This window comes from Pistacia vera, unplaced genomic scaffold (assembly GCF_008641045.1).
Source record: "Pistacia vera cultivar Batoury unplaced genomic scaffold, PisVer_v2 Contig392, whole genome shotgun sequence".
NCBI classification, from domain to species: Eukaryota; Viridiplantae; Streptophyta; class Magnoliopsida; order Sapindales; family Anacardiaceae; genus Pistacia; species Pistacia vera.
The window spans coordinates 12741-38309 of record NW_022196215.1 but is presented as its reverse complement, the minus strand read 5'-3'; the positions used below and the strand labels follow the sequence as shown (position 1 = coordinate 38309).

General features: G+C 37.9%; 1 protein-coding gene and 2 pseudogenes across 1 annotated transcript; 2 read left to right on the top strand and 1 right to left on the bottom strand.

The window, feature by feature from the left end:
- Positions 1 to 602: 602 nt before the first annotated feature.
- LOC116141098 (homogentisate solanesyltransferase, chloroplastic) lies at positions 603 to 12035 on the bottom strand. The gene is made up of 10 exons (XM_031426644.1): positions 11776 to 12035; positions 11044 to 11165; positions 10808 to 10954; positions 10075 to 10300; positions 9148 to 9221; positions 8265 to 8357; positions 7850 to 7967; positions 7512 to 7574; positions 1513 to 1545; positions 603 to 900 (listed from the first exon to the last, which is right to left on the bottom strand). Exons 1-10 carry the CDS (start codon positions 11995 to 11997, stop codon positions 826 to 828), a joined length of 1173 nt encoding a protein of 390 aa, XP_031282504.1. The 5' UTR covers positions 11998 to 12035; the 3' UTR covers positions 603 to 825.
- A 3092-nt stretch (positions 12036 to 15127) lies between these two features.
- On the top strand, positions 15128 to 15330 carry LOC116141074 (annotated as a pseudogene).
- Positions 15331 to 17024: 1694 nt separating this feature from the next.
- On the top strand, positions 17025 to 18499 carry LOC116141106 (annotated as a pseudogene).
- Positions 18500 to 25569: the final 7070 nt, after the last annotated feature.

Below are 25569 nucleotides of genomic sequence, written 5' to 3'. Positions count from 1 at the left end.
GTTCTATATGATCCTAAATTAATCTTAATATACAAAGAAAGAAAGAAACAGGGACTTGAAAATCTAGATACAATTACAAAGTAAAATTCATTTGTAACTTGATAAGTAATAAATGTAAGTTGAATGTTTTAGAACCAACAAGTCTCAGTCTGAACTCAATCTTAGATACCAATTTCTAAAGTTTCAAGTATTAAGAGATTTGAAGTTTCAAAATGTGTTAGCATCCTCAATTTGACCTATATTATATGTTCAACTATAAAACCCAAATGGATCCCCTATTTCATTAAGACACAGCATATAGTTGAATTATTGAGCACAGAACTGATCCACTAGCTTTTGAAACATCTAAGATTCTGAAACATCGTAGTTATCCACTCTATGACATAACACAAGAACATCTAGACCCGAGGACCAAACAAGAGTTGTTAACACTATGTAATACCCTACTAACTTCACTCATCTGAACCAATATATATTCTACTGTGTATGTAAGTAGTTAGCAACTAGGGTTGATTAGTTCTGCGAATGAAGACCATGCTGAATTATGAAGACACCAGAATTCAAGTTTGTATGTCTACCAACAAGCAAATCAGCAAGGCTGCAAGTCACTGGATAGAAAATTTCCATATTATTCCATTACTTGCATGAATCAAAATACAGTTCTTAGTTCTTTGCCTAGCAAGATATACAAAATTGTACATACAACAAAGTTAGCTACATTGCAAAATTATGCAGCAATTTATGTAACAAACTACTATCTCTCTCTGTGGGAAACTAAAAATGAAAAATAGAAAGGGCACACCAAAAAAGGTACAGACTAGTATTTTAGATGAAAGGAAATATAGCATACTCAGCATAGAAGAGATTCCATATAAACTGGTAGAACCCCGAGATTGCTTCCTGCAAAAGACGATAAAAATATAATCAGATAAGCAAGAAGGGCAATGTGCAGCTTAGGACAGTATCATATGAATCTCACTTTAGTTCTGAAAGATCTATCTACTATATAACCATAGGGTATGACAGCCGAATGTATCGTATGGCTGATTTATCTCCAATTCTTTTCTCCATTCTTTCTTTTTCTATTCCATTCTTTTTTCCTTCTGCCTTGTATCTGTTCTTTAATATTTCAAGTTGGTATAACAATAATTTTTTTTGTTTCAAACCCTTGTTTTTCTCTCTTTTAGTTCTGTTTTTGCGGGTTGTCTTTTGAACCTTTCTGGGGATTCAACCTGTATTCTCAATTTTTTTTAATTTGTTTTATCTCTTCGTCATCTAATGTATCGGTTTTGTGGACTTTCTCTCTAACTATTAATTGACTTCAAAGAAGGGTTTGTAATTATCCAACACAAAAAATTTGTGATGTCAATTTTGTATTTTTCAAAAATATTCAACTGATTTCAAATGATAAACGAGACTTCTTCAAGTCCTCGGTGGGGTGAGGGACAAATATCACCACTCAACACAAAATATTACTATGATCATATAAAGCAACACCAAAGCTAGGATTACCTTGGTATAATTTGCTCGTTCTAACACCCACGCCTGAAATTGTATTCCAGATGAAATTGTATGTAAGATAAGACACAGATCATTAATGATAACCACATATTACAGAAATTCAATTATTGAAATTAATTTCAGATCAAGAACAATTTGTAGTAACCAGTAACTCCAAAAGTTTTAAGTGTACAGAAAAAAGTCGAATAATCGCATTTAAACTCTAATAAATATATGAACACACAGATTTGTCATGTGAATGTGATAGACCACCCATCAAGAAGGTTTACCAGCACAGAAAGCACAAGGGTAAAAAGCCACTAACAGATTTGGTTGGAATTGGAGAAGCATGCGTTAGTGGAGAGAGGCTAACAGAATTGAAGAAACCTGCTTGAGTGGAGAGAAGCTGGAGGCATGTGACGTGTGAACCAATTAGTTAGAAGGGAATAAAGTTGTTAGCTGATTCATGTATAAAAGGGAGAGCCTTTGGTTGAAAAGTCAGGATTTGTAAAGTGTGAATCAGGGAGGTCCCCAGCTCCTCGAACTACTGGGACTTATCTGCTGTTATTTCTTTCATTTCATTTCCTGGAATATTGCTCTGTTATTTACCATTTTCAGTTCTTAATATCAATCTGATTAAATCCATCCAAATCTGTCTTGTGAAAACACTTGAGAATTGGTGCATTGTCTGATTTATTGGTTGCTTGTTGTTTGTTAATCCTGGGGTTTTATCAACTGGTATCAGAGCTTAGTGTGGGTAATGCCTAAATCGAGAATGGAGCAGAAGGTTGAGGGATTAGAAAAAGAAATGGGTAACATGGAGAAGGAGCTAGGAGGCATGAAGGAGGAGTTAGGTAGCATCAAAGGGTATATCCTGGAAATGAGAGAATGGATGAGACTGAAAGAGGAGAAGGAAGCACAAAATAGTAGAGATCGGGGCAAGTCAAAGCTGGGGGAAAACTCCAACAGTAACGACAATGGTGGAATGAGTCAGAGTAAGGAAACCGAGAGCCTTAAGGAGGAAAAGAAGGGAAAAAAATTAGAATTACCAATATTTAATGGAGAAGATCCCTACGGATGGACTTTCAGAGCAGATCGCTATTTCTCAGTCAATCGTTACACAGAGGGAGAAACAGTAGAGGCAGTTGCAGTTTGCATGGAGGGACGGGCACTGAATTGGTATCAGTGGGTCGAATCAAGGGCACCAATCAGTTCATGGGAAGCTTTTAAAACTGCCGTGGTTGCGAGATTTCGTCCATGTTTCAAAGGATTAGCATATGAGGCACTAGTAGCCTTAAAACAAACTGGAACAGTAACAGACTTCAGAGAAAATTTTGAAGAACATTCAGCTCCCTTGCTTGAGGTAGGAGAAGATTTGCTAATGGGAATTTTTTTAAATGGACTCAAAGAAGAAATTCGGGCTGAACTGCATTTGGCCCAACCAAATACACTCTTTTCACTTATTGAGCAGGTCCACAGAGTTGAGGACAAAAACTGGGTTTTGGAAAAACATAGGCCCAAACCCTTTAAGACCCAACCACCTAAAATGGAGCCATACCAGCGGGTCACACCCAACCCAGAAAACTGGCGCACAAATGCGTGGTCTCCCAACACCTTTTCACGCATTCCAGATCTGAGTTCAAACAAAGGAAATGAACGACAAAGGCCAGCTGACACACCCATGCAGGGATTTCGGGGCGAAGGCTTCCGGCGATTGACTGACGTCGAGATTCAGACCAAGAGGAAGCGGGGACTGTGTTTCAAATGTGACGAAAAATACAATCCCACGCACCGTTGGAAGGCAAGATTGCTGCAGATCCTTATAGTAACCGATGAAGACTCGCCGGAAAAGGAAGAACCCAACTCTGACAACAACGATGACACCAACCCAACAGGTAATCCATTGGCTTTGTCTATGAACTCGATTGTGGGTATGACGATGGATAAAACTTTGAAGATCCGGGAAATGATTGGAGATGAGACAGTGATTGTGTTGGTTGATAGTGGGGCATCCCACAACTTCATCTCAAAGGAGTTGGTACAGAAGCTAGGCTTGAACTTGGAGAAGGGGAAACAATTCGGAGTAATGATAGGAAATGGTTTTACCGTCAGGGGAGAAGGAATTTGCAGAAATGTGAGTATGAGGATCCAGGAGGTGGAGTTGACACAAGATTTTTTCCCCTTTGATTTAGGTGGAGCTGATGTGGTGTTAGGGATATCTTGGTTGAGCACGTTGGGAGATGTGTGCTCTAACTGGAAAAATTTAACCATGGCGTTCGATAGTAATGGGAAGAGAATTGTGTTGCAGGGTGATCCTTCGTTAGTTAAGGCTATAGTCTCTCTAAAAGCTATGCTCAAGACACTATAGAGTGAAGGTGCAGGGTATGTAGTAGAGTTTTGTTCTATTGAGAGGAAAGTCGAAGAGCAAAGTGAACCCATGGAGCCGGAAGTTGCTACATTACTTAAAGAATTCCACCAACTGTTTGACCAACACCCTTGTCTTCCACCGAGGAGACCAACTGACCATGCCATAACCCTCCAACAATCCTCCTAACCCCCTAATCTACGCCCCTACAAATATTTCTACACTCAAAAGAATGAGATAGGAAGGCTGGAGGGTGAAATGCTGGTATCCGGAATAATCCAACCGAGTACTAGTCCTTTTGCAAGCTCGGTGCTATTGGTTAAAAAGAAAGATGGAAGCTGGCGATTTTGTGTTGACTACCGCACCCTTAACAACATAACCATACCCGACAAATTTCCCATACCTTCAATTGATGAGTTGTTAGATGAGTTGGCTGGAGCGATAGTTTTTTCTAAGCTGGATTTGAAATTCGGATATCATCCGATCAGAGTTAGGCTTGAGGATGTGCCGAAAACAGCTTTCCGAACTCACGAGGGGCATTACGAATTCTTGGTCATGCCGTTTGGGTTGACCATTTTCAGACCAATTTTAAGGAAGTTTGTACTGGTATTTTTTGACGACATCCTAGTCTACAGCCCCGACCTAGAAGCCCACCTCACTCACTTGCGATACACCTTCCAAATCTTAGCCGACAACGAGCTGGTTGTCAACCGAAAAAAATGTATATTTGGTCAGTTGAAGTTAGAATATGTGGGATATTTGATTTCTGTGAATGGGGTGGAGGCAGACCCAACCAAAGTGGAATCAATGCTATCTTGGCCTGTTCCACAGACTATCAAAGGGTTGCGGGGATTCTTGGGATTAACAGGGTATTATCGTAGATTCGTGAAAGATTATGGGTCGATAGCTCGGCCATTGACTAAACTACTTCAGAAAGACGCCTTCGGGTGGAATGAACAGGCCCAACAAGCCTTTGATAACCTTAAAAAAACCATCTCATCCGTTCCTGTGCTGGCTGTACTTGATTTCAGTATCCCTTTTGAAGTCCACACCGACGCATTGGGCCAAGGATTGGGAGCTGTCTTACATCAGAACCAACGTCCCATAGCATTCATCAAGAAAGCATTTTCCCATCAGTCAAAGCAAAAATCAGTATATGAAAGAGAGTTAATGGCCATAGTGTTTGTAGTTCAAAAATGGAGTCATTACCTTAGCAGACAAAAGTTTACTACCAAAACAGCCAGCGTAGTTTGCAGTTCTTGACCGATCAGAGGGTGAAAACACCTGAATAGCAAAAATGGATTTCTAAGATTCTCGGTTACACGTTTGAGATAGTGTATCAACCAGGTAGTTCAAACCACGTGGTTGATGCCCTCTCCCGCAGAGCAGACATGGAATTCACTGCTGTCTCGATAGTTACCTTCTCAGAATTCGATGATCTGGCGACTGAAGCACAACAAGATGCGAAGCTTCGAATTGTCATCCAAGATTTGCTTTTTGATCCCCAGAGTCACCCAAATTACAGTCTACGCCGCAGCTGTCTGCTTTACAAAAACAGGTTGGTGGTTCCCAAATCTTCTAAATTTATTCCGCAGTTGTTGGAGGAATTCCACAACAGTCCGGCCGGCGGCCATTCCGGATTTTTCAGAACTTACAAACGAGTGACGAATTTGGTTTTTTGGGAGGGTATTAAAAGAGATGTTCAGACTTTTGTTCAACAGTGTTCCACCTGTCAACTGAATAAACATTTTGCTCTTAAGCCTGCGGGTCTTCTCCAACCTTTACCCATTCCCACCCAGGTATTCGAAGACATTAGTATGGATTTTATCAGGGGGTTGTCCAAAGCCAAAGGATATGACACGATATTGGTAGTGGTGGATCGATTAACTAAATATGGTCACTTCCTTCCCTTATGTCACCCATATACGAGCCAAGGAAGTGGCTGATTTGTTTGTTTCGAAAGTTGTGCGACTGCATGGGTTTCCAAACTCAATTGTATCCGACAGAGACCGAGTGTTTGTCAGTCAATTTTGGCAAGAATTGTTTAAGGCCGCAGGTACCAAGCTGAAATTCAATTCTGCGTACCATCCTCAAACCGACGGCCAAACGGAGGTAGTTAACCGTTGTTTAGAAGCCTATCTTCGTTGTTTTTGCAGCAACCAGCCTAAACAATGGCCACGGTGGGTAGCATGGGCCGAATTTTGGTATAATTCTACTTTTCATAGTGCAACCAAGATGACACCTTTCAATGCACTCTACGGCCGCGATCCGCCCACTCTTCTCCGCTTCACCGACTACCCTTCACTGGTTGAAGAAGTCAATCAGCAGATGGCTGATCGTAACGCCATATTGGACACGCTGAAAAATAACCTGAGTAATGCCCAGAACCATATGAAATCACAGGCAGATGCCCATCGTCGGGATGTTAACTTTCAGCCAGGAGACCAAGTGTTTTTGAAGCTTCAACCTTGCCGCTTCAAGTCCCTGACTTCTAAACTCAATGAAAAGTTGAGTCCTCGTTTTTATGGACCATTTCCCATTTTGGAAAAAATTGGACAGGTTGCATATAAGCTGGAGCTGCCTTCAACAGCCAAAATTCATCCCGTTTTTCACGTACCTCAACTCAAGAGCAGTCTGCACAACTCGGTTCCTATCCAACCTCTACCACCCTGCCTCACGGAGGACATGGAGCTGCAGGTTCATTCGGAATTTGTCTTGGCCGTCCGCACACTAGTGAATGGCTCTCAGGAAGTCCTTATTAAGTGGAAGGATTTAGCCCCATTTGAAGCAACCTGGGAGTTGGCCGACACCATCACTCTTCAATTTCCTCACTTTCACCTTGAGGACAAGGTGGCTCTTCAAGGTGGGGGGTATTGATAGACCACCCATCAAGAAGGTTTACCAGCACAGAGAGCACAAGGGTAAAAAGCCACTTACAGATTTGGTTGGAATTGGAGAAGCATGCGTTAGTGGAGAGAGGCTAACAGAATTGAAGAAACCTGCTTGAGTGGAGAGAAGCTGGAGGCATGTGACGTGTGAACCAATTAGTTAGAATGGAATAAAAGTTGTTAGCTGATTCATGTATAAAAGGAAGAGCCTTTGGTTGAAAAGTCAGGATTTGTAAAGTGTGAATCAGGGAGGTCCCTAGCTCCTTGAACTGCTGGGACTTATCTGCTGTTATTTTCTTTCATTTCATTTCCTGGAATATTGCTCTGTTATTTACCATTTTTAGTTCTTAATATCAATCTGATTAAATCCATCCAAATCTATCTTGTGAAAACACTTGAGAATTGGTGCATTGTCTGATTTATTGGTTGCTTGTTGTTTGTTAATCTTGGGGTTTTATCAGAATCCAAATACAAATCTAACTTGCCATAATCTAACAGAAAGAAAGGGAAAAGTTCTAGGATATGAACAAAATAACATCTGTTAAATAGTATAGAAAACCATGTCGAGCAACTATTATTTAAACACTGACAAACACAAAACAAGAAGCATATCAAGGAAAAAGAATTTATCCTAACATACATCCTCTACCCCTCCCCTCCCAAAAAAAAAAAAGGCGAATCAAATGGAGAGTAATCTGTGCAAGACTTTCAAAAGAAATAAAATATAGACCTGATCATGGTGTTAATTAGAGACACACCTGGAAAATCAAGCATGATGCCAAGATTAAATGTGCAGGTATCATTAAGTTACGCCTGAAAGCCTGAAAACAAGTAAAAGTATACTTAGTTATAGAACTAATCTCCATAGAAGAAAAAATGTCTGGAAATACACTTAACACTCTGCTGATTCCATAAGATTTGCATAAGATCAACACAAAATTTGCAGAAACTATGTATACAAAAAAGATCAATGTTGAGAACTATAAACATTCAAATGATTCCATGAGTTACGGAAATGAGCTTAAAATCAAGTACCAACAATGCATAAACCATTTATAACTTAATAAGACTAACTTCAAAGGAGCAGAACTTTCACCTGAGGAGTGTAAATTGCTGCCAATATAGCAGCAATATAATTTACCAGCAGAAGTCCAGAACCAAGGAATGCAATGTTTCTAACTCCAAGCTTTGTTGCTAAAGTTGATATTTGAAATCTGTAAACAACTATGAAAAAATAAGAAGTGTCTCAAATCTAAAAAAAATGGGGACAGGGTTAGTTCAAAACATTCAAGAGATGGATAACAAAATTAGGAATTTGAAGGCTTATTGAGGGAATATCAAGATAAATTGCTATAAACTGGAATCTCATATATCATTCAAAGTTGGTGCTTTAAGCATTCAAGGGGAATCTAATGCATAAAACACAGGAAGGTAAACATAAACAAGATATCAGCTAGCTTCAAAAGTAGAATAAAATCAAATACATTGACATAATTAGGCCTGCAACTCACTTGCGATCTCCCTCTACATCTGGAAGATCTTTTGTAACAGCAATGACCAATGCGAACAATGTCACAAATGTTGTAATAAAAGCCACAGGTGCACTGCAGGTAGAAATTGAAGAGAAAACATTACAATTCTTGTTAACAGTTCGAACAAGTATAGACATATTCCACAATAAAAAGTTAAATATAGCCTGCTCATGTAAATGGAAGGATATACTCTAAGACCTCTAGCCAGTGGTATCAATTTGTGGGGATCAGAAAGGTTTCAAGGTAAACAAAGTCAAACTCTAAATCATGGCTCAGGCTACCAGCTTAAGTGGATGGAGTGGAATTATGGGGGTACCACACTAATTATTTTAAGTCTGGTTGATTATTTTTCCATCATAGTCACTATGAAAAATCAGCATGCTAGCAGGTACCTATGACCTCTGTTTTAAAAACCGGACCAGACCAGCCGGTCGGACCGAGACCCGGCAGCTTCTCCGGTCCGGTTCAGGTCTTAGGGGGATTTTGTAATATTTCAAAATTATAAGGGTTAACTTGTAATTTTATAGGGGTGTTTTAGAGATATATCAAAAGTTTAGGGATTAATTGGTAATTTTTTGGGGCCTTTTTAAATAAATAAAAATTTTAGGGACTACTTTAAACTTTTTTAGGGAAATTTTTGTAATATATTAAAATTTGAAGGATTAATATGTAATTTTTTTTAAATAAAATTGTCGCTGACGTCATCGGTCCAACCGGTTGACCCGTGACCCGAGCAGCAAAACGGGTTGCCCTCTGAACCGGGTTTTAAAACAATGTCTATGACACCCTAATTGAGCCAAATGTTAACTATGACCATTAATTCAATCAATTATGAACCAATATGTAATGAATGATAACTTACTTCCATTCAAATGAGAGTCCAAGGGCAGCTCTTGTGGCGTAATATACACCAAAATTAAGAAGAAAGCCCCGTACCTGAAGAAGTTATATTTTGTTAGTTTCTTGTCTAACAAACTAACTTTCTAGAGACACATGTGGCAATAACAATCAATGTAAAAGAGCAATAAAATTATACAGATCACTAAACAATTCTTACACAAACTAAAGTGATTCTTAATATTTATAATAGTAGCATAAGATGATGACCTTTTTTGTTTGACAACTACTCTTTAATCAAATAAAACTAACTTTCAGACGGTCAGAGACACAGACAAATACAACATTCAATTCATCTAGTTTATCTATCACAGCTTTTAATGGCGTTATATTGTCCTTATAACACTTAAGAGATTTTTTTCTAGGCTTGTACTAGACATATTATCATTTCATAATGTGAACTAAAAACCCATTTTCTTCATTATTATCAGTTCAGAAATTATGATTCTGATTTCAATTTTAGAAGCAACCTGGCATTCCAAAGGAAATGCAAATCAAAACCAAAACATTTGATAGGTTTCTAATACTGTGCTGGACCCTTTTGTATAGACTTAAGCTCTTACATCAAGTGTTAACTTAATATGGTATGAGAGCTAAGTTAACCAAGTGGCCTTGTGTTTGAATCCCCCAATGCATTATTTCAATGTTCATAAGCTGCGTTAGTGATGGCGGTTGTGTTAAATCTACATTCCTTGCATGTGAAAGGGTGAGTCAGAGCTTATGTATTATTGTCAGACTCTTATATATCAACCTTGCTGTTTAGGTAAAATAGTAACTTAATAACATTCAAGTGGTGGGTCATCAAATTGCAATTGGTCGTGGAGGACAAGGCAAACTACCATAAAATTAATTTCTGAGATTTGGAGGTGAGGAAGGTGAAAATAAACCATACCGTTGCAATTATAAGAAATGCAGCCACAGGAAATCTCTTCATTCTAAGTGGAGGAACAGAATAGATGGTTCCCAGAAAAAGGCCAAGAGAGTATAAGGAAGTGATGAATGGGCCAAAGTTTAATCCAACAATCAAGAGACCAGTCACAGCAAAAAATATCACCAATGACCATGCAGATTGCACTGAAAGATCCCCAGCAGCTATTGGTAAGTAAGGTTTGTTTACTCTGCATAGAGAAAACAAATATTTTTGCTGCACACATTTATCATAAATAATCAAATACATAATAGACAGAATCTTGGATTCAACTACTCATACTTCTATAAGAAGTTTAACTTCAAAGTTTACTTTGACGACTTAACATACTTAAACAATGCACCACTGTACCACATGATATTTTAAAACAGTGAATTATAAAACAAATACAGACCATGAGTTAAGACCTTAGGCCATGTAATATGTTCAGACCATGGGATGTTATTGAGAAAACCTTTATCTAGAACTTGTTGGTTTTAAGAATTAGCTTCACTGAATGGATATAAATCATCTGACCTAAATGATGGATATCAACCACTAATCGTCTGAATCCAATGTGCTGAGTCCTAACCACAAGATATGAGCAGTCCAGTTCAAAAGCTCAGAAACCCAGATTTGATTTTAAGTCTACATTTAAGTCGTTTCATGCAAGTTTTACAAGTAATCAAAGAATTTTACATATTATTTCACCACATACTTGTCAATGCCAACATCGTAGATCTGATTGATGCCAACTATAAAACCATTCCCACAAATTAGAGCCACGAGACCAGAGAATGCCTTCAACAGCAGTGACCATTTAATTAGGTTTGAGTTTTCAATCAATGCTCTCCCTACCAAAGCACTGTCAACATAAAAATAAGGTAATCCTGCAACATCCAACCAAAATTAATTTACCAATACTGCTAGTGCATTTGTAACTTGAGTACTTACACTGATCCTAAAGCAGTTCCACGTATAGTATGGGGCCTAAGAAATCTCCAGCATGCATCTTTGAAAGCTGACACTTTGTTCAGCACTGGATCAGATCCAGCTGCTCCAATATCAGATGAGGCCTAGCAGCATCCACTTTCACATTAATGCCATAGATAGACCAAGGAATATCAGAGACCAAGGTGAATAAAAATCAAATACAACATGTTGATTTCACCATTCCAACCCTTGATAACATGTCAGGGTAAGTCGGTGACCACAAAATGAAATTGTAATCAGCCACCTCTCATTTATAACAATAACAATTTTGTCTCAGTAAGTAGAACTTCAACACGTGAACAATTCTACCTCAAACATATACTTATAATAAAATTAATCCAACAATCCAAGGCAATTATTTAGTCGACTTTTCGTGCATGGATGACGCGCCCGTCCCATCTAAGACTTTGACTCATCCAGAGTTCCCACTTAAGCTAGTTAAGTAAATTAGCATTCTCATTTATATTAACCATTTTCTCTCAGTGAGCTGAACTTCAACACATTAACAATTCTAACTTAAACAAATACTTATAAATATAATTACTCCAACACTCTAGGCAAGTTAATGAACACACCAAAAACAAGAACAAAAAGCAGAAAAAAATTCTTTTCAACCACCGAAACTCAAACATAAAGTCATAAACAAGCAAAACACGAGCTTAATTCATCAATAAGAAGAAAAAAAAAACATACCCAGATGGAGTTACGCCTCTGGGATCGTTTTGGTGCATGTTTAGAGCCAATTCTGCTACTGTACAGCCCAAGTGAAGGCCCTTTCTTGGAGCATTTCAGCAGCAACTCAAAGGATTTGCACTTGGGGTTAACGGGTATCTTAGTTTGGATTGAATAAGTGTTGCAGGGAGCAGTTACCGCTGAAATTGTTAGAGAAGATGAGTGTGAGAGTGAGAGCTCCATGAAGTGGACAGAGGGAGGAGGAGAAGGGAGGGAGAGAGCGGTGTGGACCGTGTGGTTAGAAAATTTTGGATTTTTTATGTTTACGTTGTTTTACTAAAGCACCCCTCTAGTTTAAAAAAAATTAACATGACTCCCTTGCGTTCGAATTCATTATACATCTACGACTAATGTTATGCTAACAACTGAATTATACAATTAAATTATATAATATTACAATCAGACAAAAAATAAAGGATAAATTAGTTATTTTACATAAATTTTATGTAATTTTTACCTAGTTGTATGACTCAGTTATAAGCAAAACATTATTGTACATCTACATAAAGATAATTATTACATAGTTCATACAATAATATTTTGCTTACAACTAAATCATACAATCAAACAAAAGTTGCATAAAATTCATGTAAAATGACTATTCAGTCTTTTGTTTTTTCTCTGATTGTATGACTTAGTTTTAAGCATAATATTTTTCTATCACATATATATCGATTTTTCTTTAAATTCAATATTTTTAGAAAAATAAATGTTTTTAATAATTGAAAAATCTTTCCAATTCATATTTGCTTTCACTAATTGAGATCAAAATTAGTGGACCGTCAAACTCTATAATTTGAAAGTTGATAATACATTCAAAATGTTTTGAGTTCAATTCTCTTCGGTTGGTAATAGGGGTGACCACTTGAGGGTTTATCCGATCGCTAACTTGAAAGTCTTAAAAAATTTATTGAGATATCTGTAAGCTGGCTGGAACACCCCCGGTCATAAGTACTTAAATTTTAAAACCAAGCCATCAAATCCTACTATTTCTAGAAAACGTAATGACCATAACTTATAAGAGCAAATAATAGACTTAACCGATTAATTAACCCCTTATAATCATAATAGTACATTATATATAAATGGACTTTAATTTTAAAGTATTTTTAATAATTTGTATTAAAAAAAAAAATTAATAGTTTTTTGGGCTTCATTTGGTTCAATATTATATTTTTATTCTATTCTACTATTATGTCCTAAAAAACCTAAAAATGCATTTATTCCAATATTCTCAAAATCCTATTCTACTTTATTCGTCTCATAAAACATTAATAATTATATTTTTCGTAAAAATAATCCAATTTTACTTTTTTTCAAAATACTATTTTAAAAATCATCAAATAATTAGTCAAATGAAGTGTTTTAATTATGTTTATCCTTAATTCTGTAAAACAAAACACTGAAATTAAAACATAACCGCTAACAATGATAAAGGTCCAGAATATGATTGTTAGTATCCTACGATACCCGATATGTATCATACGATACGATTCGATACAGGTCGCCAATGATATGTATCAGAGAGTGTATCCTAAACCATTCGATACGTTAATATGTATCCTACGATACGATACGTATCCGTTCGTATTCTTAAAAATATCGATATAAATCGATACGACTTTATTAATTTGGGCCAAATGTCAAAAAAAAAATCGGGTCGAAACTGGGTCACCCAACCCGATTCACCAAAACCTGTCCAAATTTACCTATTTTGCATGGAGAAAGTGAAGAGGAATATGTATTGCCCATTTTACATAATAATAATAATATAAGTGGAGATATAGATATTGACATTGATCTTGGAATTTTGTGATTAATTTTGATTATGTAATACCGTTATTTAAAGTCAATAATACCACAAAATTCTTTAATTAATCTTGAGGATTATATTAATTTTTAGAAAATTTTGATTATTTTATTAATTTTTTTGAAAAAGACGTATCTTACGATACGATACGATAGCGATACACGATTCAAAAAATTAGGTTTTCGAACACGATACGATACACGATTTGAAACCATGGTCCAGAACAAAGGCCCAAAGGAATGGGGTCAACATTCAACTTAAAGAAGAAAAAGTAAGATAATACGACGGTTGAAATGCAAATAGAAAGCGTACACTTCATCAACTTTGGTACAATCACACCACATCTAAACTCCTTATATGAAAACTTCTTCTCAATTGACCAAAAAACACAAACCCAACAAATCAACCATCTGGGCAAAACCGTCATTAAGCTTCCTCCGCTATATAAAATGCCATCAATCTAGGGTTTTTCTCCCCCATTGGAAGAAGAACTGCACAAGAATTAGCAGCCGCTCTACAGCCTTTCTGTTACTCATCTTCTCTCAGGTTCGCTCCCCCCTTGGGTTCCTTCGTACTGTTTCTTTCCATCACACTATAGCTTTTGTCACGTCGTTTGGCACTGTTTTAACATGATTACGCGTCGTTTAATATTTTCTCGTTTATTCCTTTTAATTTTAATAAATTTATATGTATATAACTGTATGTTGCTGTGATTTAATTGTCAGATCTGTTTGGCTGCTGAGAACCTTGTTTATAATTTCGTTCTGTGAGAGAATTTTGCCTGTTTGAAGATAATTAAATTTACTAGTATTAGACTTATAAAAGCACTTAGTTGATATGTGAATGTTTGTTTGGCTGCTGAGAAAATAATGAATGAATTTTAAGATTTAAGCTTTTAAAAGAATGCATGGAGAAATAGGCTTGTGTATTCTTGTTTTAGTCTCTCTTTGTGGAGGAAAACTTGCTTTGGTGTTGGTAATTAATTACTAATATTAACTATATAAACGTTACTGTATGTGCGAATGATTTGTTTGGCTGCCCAGAAATGTCACGGGAAAAAAAAAAAAAAAAAAAAAAAAAAAAGCAGGGAATGAAATTTGAGATTTAAAGCTTATTCTGAAGAATATGTCGAGAAATGGTCTTTTTTTAGTAGTCTGATCTTCTGGACTACTCGCTTAGAGAACTAGACATTTCGGGCTGGCGGCCTGTCCGTAGAATCTTCTAGATGCAAGAAACTTGTGTTTACATAATTGGCTTGCTTATTAATTGAAGGGAGCCTATCAGTGCTTAGAATAGAAATTATTTCTAGGTTTCGATAATAGTTTGATGCAGTTCTTTGTGTGGATTGCAAATTGGCGACAGAATAAGGAAATAGGAGTTTAGGTTAACGAATTGTAGGAAGTAGTTTAGTTGTTAATCTTAGTTGTGCTTATGACTTTTGGTTGACTGTGTGTGTTTTGTGCGGTGATTTTAAATGATTTGTTTTGCTAAAATGTTGTCATTTTTGTATCCAGAATGGATTCTGCAATTAAGCATGCTGTGGTGGTGAAAGTCATGGGACGTACAGGTTCAAGAGGGCAGGTGACTCAGGTTAGAGTCAATTTTGGATGATCCGAATCGGTTCATCATGAGGAGTGAAGGGACCGTGAGAGAAGGTGATATCTCACTCTGCTCGAGTCGAGAGAGAAGCTAGGAGGTTGCGTTGATGGCTTTCGTCCACTCTGGTCATACTATCTTTCTACAGATTTTGGGACGACTAGGGTTGTGACTGTTGTTTAGTATCTAGTGGAAATGGCAATGTTTTGAGTTCTGCAACTAATATTTCTACAAGTTTCGTTATTAAAGACCTGATTTTGAAGATGTGGGTTATATTTATTGGACGACTAGTAATCTTATGAAATTGACTTGATTTTGGCTTAAATAATTGCTGCTTTCTGCAAATGCAAATTGTTATGCATAGATTATGCTTGTTGAGTATTCATTATGGATGGGAAAATATATTAATGTTCTTGATAAAATAGTTGCCGTTGAGAAAATTTATGTGTAGGCCTTTTTAAATGATTTCACAATGAGTTAATATATTGAATAGAAAGGTAACTTGTCAAAATTGACAAAAATCCACCAAGGACCTAGGTATAATGTTTTTCCTTTACCCAAATAAATAGTAAAAGCACCTTAAATAAATTAATAAACAAGTGTACAATAAATTAAAAAAAAAAAATATACTCTATGCAAGTAGAAGAAGACATCACAAAATAATAGTACAGATTATATAGCAAAACACCCGATGGTATTGGGAGATAATATGTAAGGGTCTTAGGTTGATTCTTTTCATAGACATTCAAAGCCCAAGGGCATGGCCCTCCTGCTATCGCAAGAAAAAAAGGACATCTAGGACAATTTTGCAAAATCATAGATCATTTTTTTTTTTTAAGATCAATTATCATTATTTATTTTTTAAATTAGTTTTCAAAGTGCTTATAAATTTTAATCTCAAAAAGCCTTTTTTTGTTTTTTTTAAATTATTCACACTCCGAAATGGTCACATGATTACATGAAGATTTTTATAGTTTTACTTAGGGCTAAAAGCTAAATCTCACTAAAACTCATCTATTAACTATTAGACATGGTTTTAATAATGACCGGGGTGAAACAATGAAGTGGTCGTTTCCTAATTGATCGGTTGAATCGGTGATTTGACGAATTAGACGATGGTCAGCAATATCTAAAGATTTAAATCCAAAAAACACCCCCCTAAAAATACATAATCCCATAGGTTTGAATCTAGTAAACACTCTTAAGTGCAAATCGCAGCTATAGTTAATCTCCCAATTATGTTCTATAAAAATAATTTCATATTAATAGTATAATTATTTAAAAAATAAATTATCACGTAATTTGTAATATCGATTTGTAAAAATTGACATAAAAGTTAGGGGATATAAAAATAATCTCCTTAATTTTAATTAATAGAAAAATCTCTTGATTATGTAATCACAAAATAATTTCCTATTTATAAGTTCATATGTTAAATTAAATATTGAAAATTAAGTGAAATATTAATTATAATAACATATTAAGCAATGCCTGATATAACTAGGTTTTAAAATCCTCAGGTCGACCAATGAATAAGCACTAAATAGTCCGCATGTACCCGAGCACACCCATCATACACCAACCCTAGTGATTCTTAAAAGGCGAAACCCTAGTATCATTTTCACTCGCCCGTGAGAGCTTCATTGTGAGAGCCGCACCTTCAAAAATCCTAATTCTCTACTCTTACTCCGTCCGGAGCTCTGACTAAGGTCTTTCCTCTCTGTCACTTCTCTCCTTCTCATATAAATCTCCGTCACTTTCTCTCCATTGGACTGAGTTTTGTGTCGTTTTGTTTACAGGTAAGATGGCAGCAACCGCTGTGGCACCGGTGCAACCGTCTCTGGACTCAAATCAGGTCAGTACGTGTGAAGCTCTTCAACCGCTGGACCTTCGACGACGTTTAGGTTTCAAAAATCTCTTCTCATTTACGATTTGTAGAGAATTTGTTTTGCTTTGTTTTGTGATGTGTTTGTCGATCTGTTTTGGTTTCACGAGGTTTTGTTGTGAAGAGGAATGTGATTTCGAATTGTAGGTTTTGTCGATCTGTTTTTTGGTTTTAAGAACTTTATTCGATTGAATAGTCTTATTGGCCTTCTTAGATCTTGTTGATTGAAAGATTTTTTTGACCAAATACGTGAAGGACTGTGAAGAGGTAAATGAAAGTGTGGAAAATAAACAATGTTTGTTTGAAGCATCATGTTTTAGAATAATCACAGATTATGTTGATTATTACCGATGTGCTAATGAATTTCTTGGCTTTATGAGTAAATGTAAAGATTAGTTGTTGAATTTAGATCTGGATGACTATGACATTATAGTATTCAAGGTTTTTTAATTTGTAGATTGACAGATCTTTTGGGTCTTCTATCAATAATAGTTAGCAATGAAGTCATGTTCAGATACCGTTGGGATAATGTGAAGAAATTGCTTGCTATACATGTGAACCAGCTTTTGAATTTACAGGCTTTTCGTTTAAGTTGGACTGTATGATTTATAACTAGCAATTGGTTTTCATAATGTATCCGTTCATATTTCCATGTAGGTTGTTGACATTTCATTGAGATTACATTGGAGTCCAAGCTGCCAAGCATGCCACCTATGTGCCACACCGTGGTAGGTACTCTGTGAAACGTTTCAGGAAGGCCCAGTGCCCATCTGTGGAGAGGCTTACAAACTCTTCATGATGCAGGAAGAAACAATGGTAAGAAATTGATGGCTGTTAGGATTGTGAAGCAGCCATGGAAATTATTCACCTGTTGACTGACCAGAACCCAATCAAATATTGTTGAGCTGTCATCAACAGGTATGGAAGTTGGTTACAGTTTTGTAGATTGCATTTTTATGGATAATTGGGTGTTGTGAATTTCTCAGTTTGCCTTTTAGATGCTTGTCCTTGCCCTTACTGATCTAATGTTCTTTCTTCTGTATCTATTACTACAGTGGTCCCGTGAAGATGCTACCAGAATTGGATCAGCTGGTGTTGTTAGACGCAGGCCGTTGATATTTTCCATTGAGACGTTGAACCAGGCCATCTATCTCTTACTACTGGTGCTCGTGAATCAGCTTCAGGAACATCAAGACAATTGCAGAGAGTGCCTTGCGATGAACTTATTAATGCTGCAAAGGGTTCATCTAACAGGTAATCAAGGCCTAGATTACTAGTTTTCTTTTCGTATGTCAAATATTTTGTGGTGCGTTAAAACTATTATGCCCTTGTATTTCCAGCTATGCTATCAAAAGAAAGATGAAATCGAGAGAGTTGCTAAGGCCAACCGTTGAAGATTTGTTTTAGTATCTAGTGGAAATGGCAATGTTTTGAGTTCTGCAACTTCATATTTTTCAAGTTTTCGTATTAAAGACCTGATTTTGAAGATGTGCGATATTTAGGGGATGCTAGTAATCTTTTTACTTATGAAATTGACTGATTTTGGCTTAAATATATTGCCTTGCTTTCTGCAAATGCAAATGTGTTATTGCATAAGATTATGCTCGTTGAGTATTCATTTTTGGATGGGAAAAAATATTTAAATGTTTTGATAAAATAGTTGCCGTTGAGAAAATTTAGTGCCTTTTTTAAACTGATTTCCAATCAGTATTACATATTATGAATAGAATATAGAAAAGGTTACTTTTCATATATAGTGAAGAAATCTAACACTCTCAAAACTATCAAGATTGACAAAAATCACCAAGGACCTAGGTTATAATATTTATTTTTCCCTTATCCAAAATATATGTAAAAGACCCTAAATAATTAAAAAAAAAAAAAACTCTCTTATGCACAGAGAGAGACATAAACGGATCACAAAATAGTAGTCAAGATCTAAACAGCAAAACCGCAGCAGACGGGTAAGGTCAAGAGGTTTTGATTTTGTTCTTTAAGATGCTAATTAGGGTGATATAGAGGGTTTATGGGTACTTAACTTAAAGCCCTAAGGGCATGGACATCTTGCTCAAAAAAAAAAAAAAAAAAAAAAAATCTAGGACATTTTTGCAAAATAATATTGTCACGTGAAATTAATAAATCCTTTCATATTTATTTTTATTGTCATTTTATAAATACATATGTAAAGATACATGAAGGGGTTTTAATTATATTTCTTTGGAGAATACATATTAATAAGGGTGATCGGGTCTAGGTACCCTGAGATTTTTGGAGGAATCAGAACTGGTCAGTTCTTGAAATTAGGAATCGAAACTAGAATCGACTGATTCTGGTTCTTTAATTACTGGAACCAAAACCTGTGAAACAGGTTCTTGTTCCAGTTCTAGGTACCCTGGATAATTACATTGGTCCCTATAACTTTACAAAATGACCAAAAAAAACCTATAAAAATTACAAATACACCCCCACTTGTTCAAATATTCTATATAACTTTTTCTTTATTAATTAATTTCAATATTTCAAATAATTTTAATATATAGTGTAAGACTATATATTAAAATTATTCAAAGATTCTTCATATCCAAAATCCAAAATCCAAAATGTTCGATATATAGTCTATGACAAATTAAAATTGATTTAGGGATTTCATTGTTAGGTTTAGTTTAGGGGTAAATTTTGTTAAAACCCCCAATCTTGTATAACAGTTTGTATAAACCCCGGTTCTTTTCCCGGTTCCTTGCAAGGTACCCTGTTATTGGTTCCTTGCAAGGTACCCTATTACTGGTTCCTAGCAAGGTACCCTATTCCAGGTTCCAGGTTCCGATTTTAGTTCCTGGAATGAAGGAACCAAAGCCGTGACCAAAACTAGAACCGGGGGGTCTCAATTCCTATTTTTTATAATCAGAACCTACTTTGTGAGGGACAGTTCTAGATCCTACCCGGAACCAGGACCTCGGGTATTCACCAGTTCTAGGTAGAACCTATTTTCATGCTTACTCCTACATATTAAGATCATTTATTTATTTATTTTTATATTATTAATTGTTTTTTAATACTTTTCAAGTGTTTTTAATCTCAAAAAACGTTTTTTTTTCTAAAATTATTCGCACCTGTGTCTACTTGGGAGTTTTTTTTCCCATTAGTTTTGAAGTGTTCTAAAACCATTACTTGCCAGATTTTTGATGCACTAGTTTTGACTGGCTCAAAAACCTCTCATAACCAGTATGGTGTATTTTTAAGGGGTTTATAAAATACTCCTGTTGATACAGAATTCTGCACCAACCAGCAGGATCAGATTGACCTTGTCGGGATCAAAACTGATGTGTGCATGATTACGGGTAATCAACGATGAGTGAATGATAACGCTATAAAGTAAATGACAAAGAGAACTTTTACGGTGGTTTGACAAAGTTAACAGCCTACGTCCACTATGTTTTTTGTATATGTTGTGAGAGCTAACAATGTAGTTTTTATCCAGAATTTGTATCCGCCTCCTCATCGTTTTAGGGGGTTTATATACAAGATTTACATAAAGGAAAGATCCAAATTAAGGAGATTACAAATGGTTTGAATCATAATTCTAATATCCTTGCGATTGGGTGCTATGATCATGCAACGACAACTGTTGATCTAGGCATTCCCGCTATATCCTGGATCTGAAGTAATCTAGGGATTGATTGATTAATTCCTCGTATTTTCCGCGACTAGCTTATGCTAGGTCGAGCTACAGCTCGACGAGCTTATGTTGGGTCGATCAATCATAGTTGTCGAGATCATTCTAAGTCGAGCTACATCCTCGCGTTGGCCCGAGCTTGGCGGAGAAACCACATAACACTTGCCCCCTAGTGTTCGATGCTCATCTCGGGCTTCAAAGACTATCGCTCGATTTTATGCCAAGCTCGACTTCTACAGTGAGTCTTTGAGTGTATGCTCGATCGGGCTATCACGACTGACCTTACGTTTGGTCGACATTCATCACAGTTGGACATTATTACATGTGCCACCTGTCAAAACTCAAAATAAAAAAAGTCAGGGCATAAATGTAATTTTTGCGTGATTGTGTCGCATTACATGCGGCAGCTTTTGTTAGTTACGTTTCATCGCGTGTGGGCGATAACAGTTGTTCACTCGTGAAGTTGAGGCATCGTGTGACGACGGTTATGATTGTAATCAATCGATGGTTTGTCGCACCTCATGGATGGTCGACATGTGGCCACATTTAAAAGCTGAGATTGCTCAATGAACAAAGGGCTAAGATCAATTGTAAGTCAATGGTCGAGATTGAACTCCGCCCTTTCGTCTTCCATGGCGAAATCACTATAAAAGGTGGCAAATATCGTCAGAACATCCGCTCTTAAAGTTCTTCCACCCTCTTGCTTTTCTTTGTCGTTGCTCTTACATCATTGTGGTGATCTTTCTTACGAGTTCTCAGCGCTCTTCTTTATTCCGATAAGAGTTCTTTCTCTTCCTTGCTCATTTTTTTTTTACTTTTGTGCTAAGAGGTAGCTGCTGTAATGGCCACATTGGATGTTTTAAGGTTTTAGTAAGGTTTTTCGGGTGCATTTCCAACGGTCTCGGGTTTTAAAGATCACGGTGGCCGCCGATGTCCTCAGTAGGTCGCATGATTTCATTGTGTTGCGCAAGCTATTTTGGGTGCCTGACATAGAAGCGAATATGGAATGGTCGCCAAGTTGTTCAAGCTCTAACACATGTTCACTTCTTTTTTCAGGTACCCAGAGTCAAGTTACAACCATGTCCTCATCTAGTAGTTGCACAATAGATCGAATGTTTGATTCACCAGTTGGCTCGGCAGCACTAGGGGATGCATCCCCTGAGATATCTAAAGAGTTTGTCGCCAAAAGCTTAGACTACGACACTATGGGCTAGTCCGATCATGCTTCGATCCAACTGGCTCATTCTCCACTGTCTCTAGCTCACAGGTTACGAAAAGAGCCACAATCTTTGATCACCCTCGGGGATCTTCAACGCATAAAGGGAGACCTACGCGCCGCAGCTCAACCTAATGGTCCCGGGAGAACATTCTCGGAAGAATCCTCCAACCGGATGGGTGGCAATTTCTGAGACTCTCCTCAGGTGTGGGGTATCCATTCTCTTGCACCCTTTCATCGATAAAGTGTTGAGGCGATTCGACATCACTCCTCTTCAACTGACGGCCAACTGTTACTTAATCATTACTGGGGTATACATCGTGAACATGATTGTTGAGCTAGACGAGCTGTCCATCGAAGAGTTTGTCCACTTGTACAGGCTCAAAAAGGGGCAAGGCCAGATGTACTACCTTTCCAAGGCGAGGAAAGTATGTTGCAACAGCCTAGTCGATGTCCCAAAGAAGGGCCCACATTGGGATTCACAATTCTTCTTCTACGAAGCTGGGACGAGCGGTGTCTTTGCTTTGGAAGCGAGTAAGGCTTTGGTCGCTCGCGTACGCGAGGACAAGTTTTGAGCTTTGCTTTATTATCTAACCGAATTACTTTGCAGTTAACGTCGAGCATAATTATCTCCCCACGGTGAGCTTGCAAAGGCCGCAGCGTTTCAGCGATCTTCTTGACAATTCGCACAACGTCCACAAGCTTCTTACGCTTTCTCACCTAAAGGCGTATCACTTTTGTAAGGGCGAGGTCAGATTTTTAGCGCTTTTGGAAAAAGGTATATTGTTGCTTGCTCACGTTTGATTTCTCGTACAAATTGATCGCCAACTCGTTTCCCTTTTCCTTGTAGAAATTTGGGCCAAAAAGCCTTAAGAAGAAAACAGCAGCCTCAGTGGCTACCTAGAAGGCACCGACTACTCCGGTGACAAAACAGCCCGTGGATGCTACCGGCACGAAGTGCGCCAGAGGCGAGCTTGTGAAGGGCCCAAGCGCGAAGAAATCTGCGACTGCCTCTAAGGCAGTTGGTGGGAAGAGTGCCACCGGGGCCCCCTAAGGGGCCAGCGAAGAAGATGTCCGAGCTAACTGAAGGCTCGGGAAAAGGTAAAGCGCCTGAGCAGAACGATGGCTTGGGGAAGAAGAAGGTGACTGAGCCTCATAGACGCTCGGGCAAAGAGGTCACCACGCAGGCTGGAAGCCTTCAGAAAAGCGCAGCCAAAAGCTTGGCTAAGAAGAAGCCCGCCCCTGCAGGTGCGACAACTGCTCCATGGGGGAGTATACGTGGCTCGTCCAAGCCAAAGGATGGGGAGACGAGCAAAGCGACCGAGGCTGTCGTTGACGCTCTGATTGACCAACTTCTTGACCATATCAATGTTGGGGCTACGGTGGCCAGGGATTGTGTCACCCCGTGAACATTCGCGGCCGTCAAGGACTCGGCTTCCTCCCAGATATTAGCCTTAACCTACACTACGCGGATAAGATACTGATAGCTCGCTTCCCTTTTTTGAATGCTATTTTTGTTTCTTGCTCGCTTCTCACCTTTTCGTTTTTAGTTTGGCATGGCGAGCCGACTCCTGTACAAAGAATGCGGCCAAACCTTGGAGGGAACTCACAAGGGATGGATGCTAGCGGAGACAATAAATGAGGATGCTTTTGCCAAGGCTGAGGTTGTGGAGAAAGAGAAGGAGGTTAGACAAGTCGAGCTTGAACGCCTTAAGGAGAAAGTTATGACCTTTTGGGTCAAAGAAAAAGAGTTCCTTGACAAACTCAATGTGAGCGAGGTTGCTTGGGGTAAGGTTGAAACTAAGGTAGCGGAGGTCGACCAGAGTTTGGTTTAGCGACGAGAAGCCAACAACAAGCTAAACTATGAGCTTTCCTCGGCCCAGAAAGCAGCAGCGAGTTGGGAGGCCAAATTCAAGCAGACTTCGCTCGACCTTACCCAAGAAATGGTAGGTCGGCAAAATGCCGAAGTTGAGGTCGAGCAACTCAGGCTTAGGATTGAGGAGCTGAATGAGGCCATCACTACCCGATCTTGGGAGATATCAGTCTTCCTCGTGCAGAAATTATGGAAGGCTCATATGTCGATTGACTTTTCTTTCCTTCCACAAGCTTATCAAAAAGAGGTCGAAAGGGTGCAGGTCGAGGCTTAGGGGATGACCTACATGTACTCGGATGACTCCGGGGATGACGGCGAGGGCTAGGAAAAGGTCGACGAAGGTGGCGACGAGGCTAGGCCCAAGCTAGAGGTCGAAGACCTGGTTCCTCTGACCATAGTCCTCTCGAGCGAGGTTCTCGAACACGAGGTCTAAGACGAACGCTTTGCTCCCCCATCAGCCTGAAGAATCTTAGTCTTTTTTTTGTTTGTTTGTTTTTTTTTTTTTTATTGCTTGAATGTAATTAAACTTTTAGTTAATGAAAGAACATTTTTCAACGTTTCTCTTTCGAGCAATGATTGTTTCATTTCTGCGGAGTCATTTAATTCGTCCTAATCAGACTTTGGGATCCAAATTTTGCTCCAACTCATGCGTAGTTCGCTTCTTTAGGAACTTTTCAAATTTTTTGTGAAAAAAATCTTTATGCGACGTTTGGCATCAATTTTAGACTCGTCATCCTTTTCGAGCTTTCGTCGCCAGCTTAATGTTGATTTTTTCCAACATCCTTTTTTTTTGGATTTTTCCAAGTTTAACTTCGTCGAACTGGGATTTTCAATCCCGATTTATGTGAGAAAATCTGATGCGATGATAAACTTTGATTTTAGACTTTACTGTCCCTTTTAAGTTCTTTGGTTGCTGGCTTAAAGCCGATTTTCTTCGACGTGTTTTTTCCTTGATTTCAAAACTCAAGTTTAAATTCGTCGATTTATGATGTTTTATCCTCAAAAAGTTGGATTTTGGCGTGGCTTTTTCGAGGTAAGCTGCCTTTCCTTGACTTTTGACTCTGAGTTTTCTTTTGGAATTCCATCGCTTAGGTGGCGATTTATTGATCGGTAGTTAATTGTTGACGAACTAGAAAATGTAAATTATGAACAAAGCAAGTATTGAATAATACCTCTTTTATTGATCAAGTGTTTCGGTCGTAAATAACCTTACAACAAATGCAGTTCATAGAAATAAATAGAACTCGAGCTGCTTATTGATAATAACTTCGTAAGCGCTCAGCATTCCAAGCTTGTATTATTGCTTCGCTGTTGAGGCGTTCCAGGTGAAAAGATCCTAATGTGACCTAGGTCCAAGCGCCCCCAAGTTCGGGTTTTGGGTATCCTGGATGACTTTCCTAAGAACTAGATCGTCCACTTCAAAGTCTATGTTTTTGACTTTGGTGTTGAAATACTACTTGGCCGCTGTTGATAAGAGGCGAGCCTTAACTAAGATTTGACCCGATGCTCTTCGATCAGGTCTAACCCCAAGCAGAGTAGGTCTTTATTGGCTTCTTCGTCAAAGGTTTCTCTTCGGAACGAACTGATTCCTACTTCGATCAGGACCATTGCTTCACATCCATAAGATAAAAAAAATGATGTCTCACCTGTCGAGCTCCTAGCAGTCGTTCTATAAAACCATAGAGCTTTTGGTAGCTCGTCA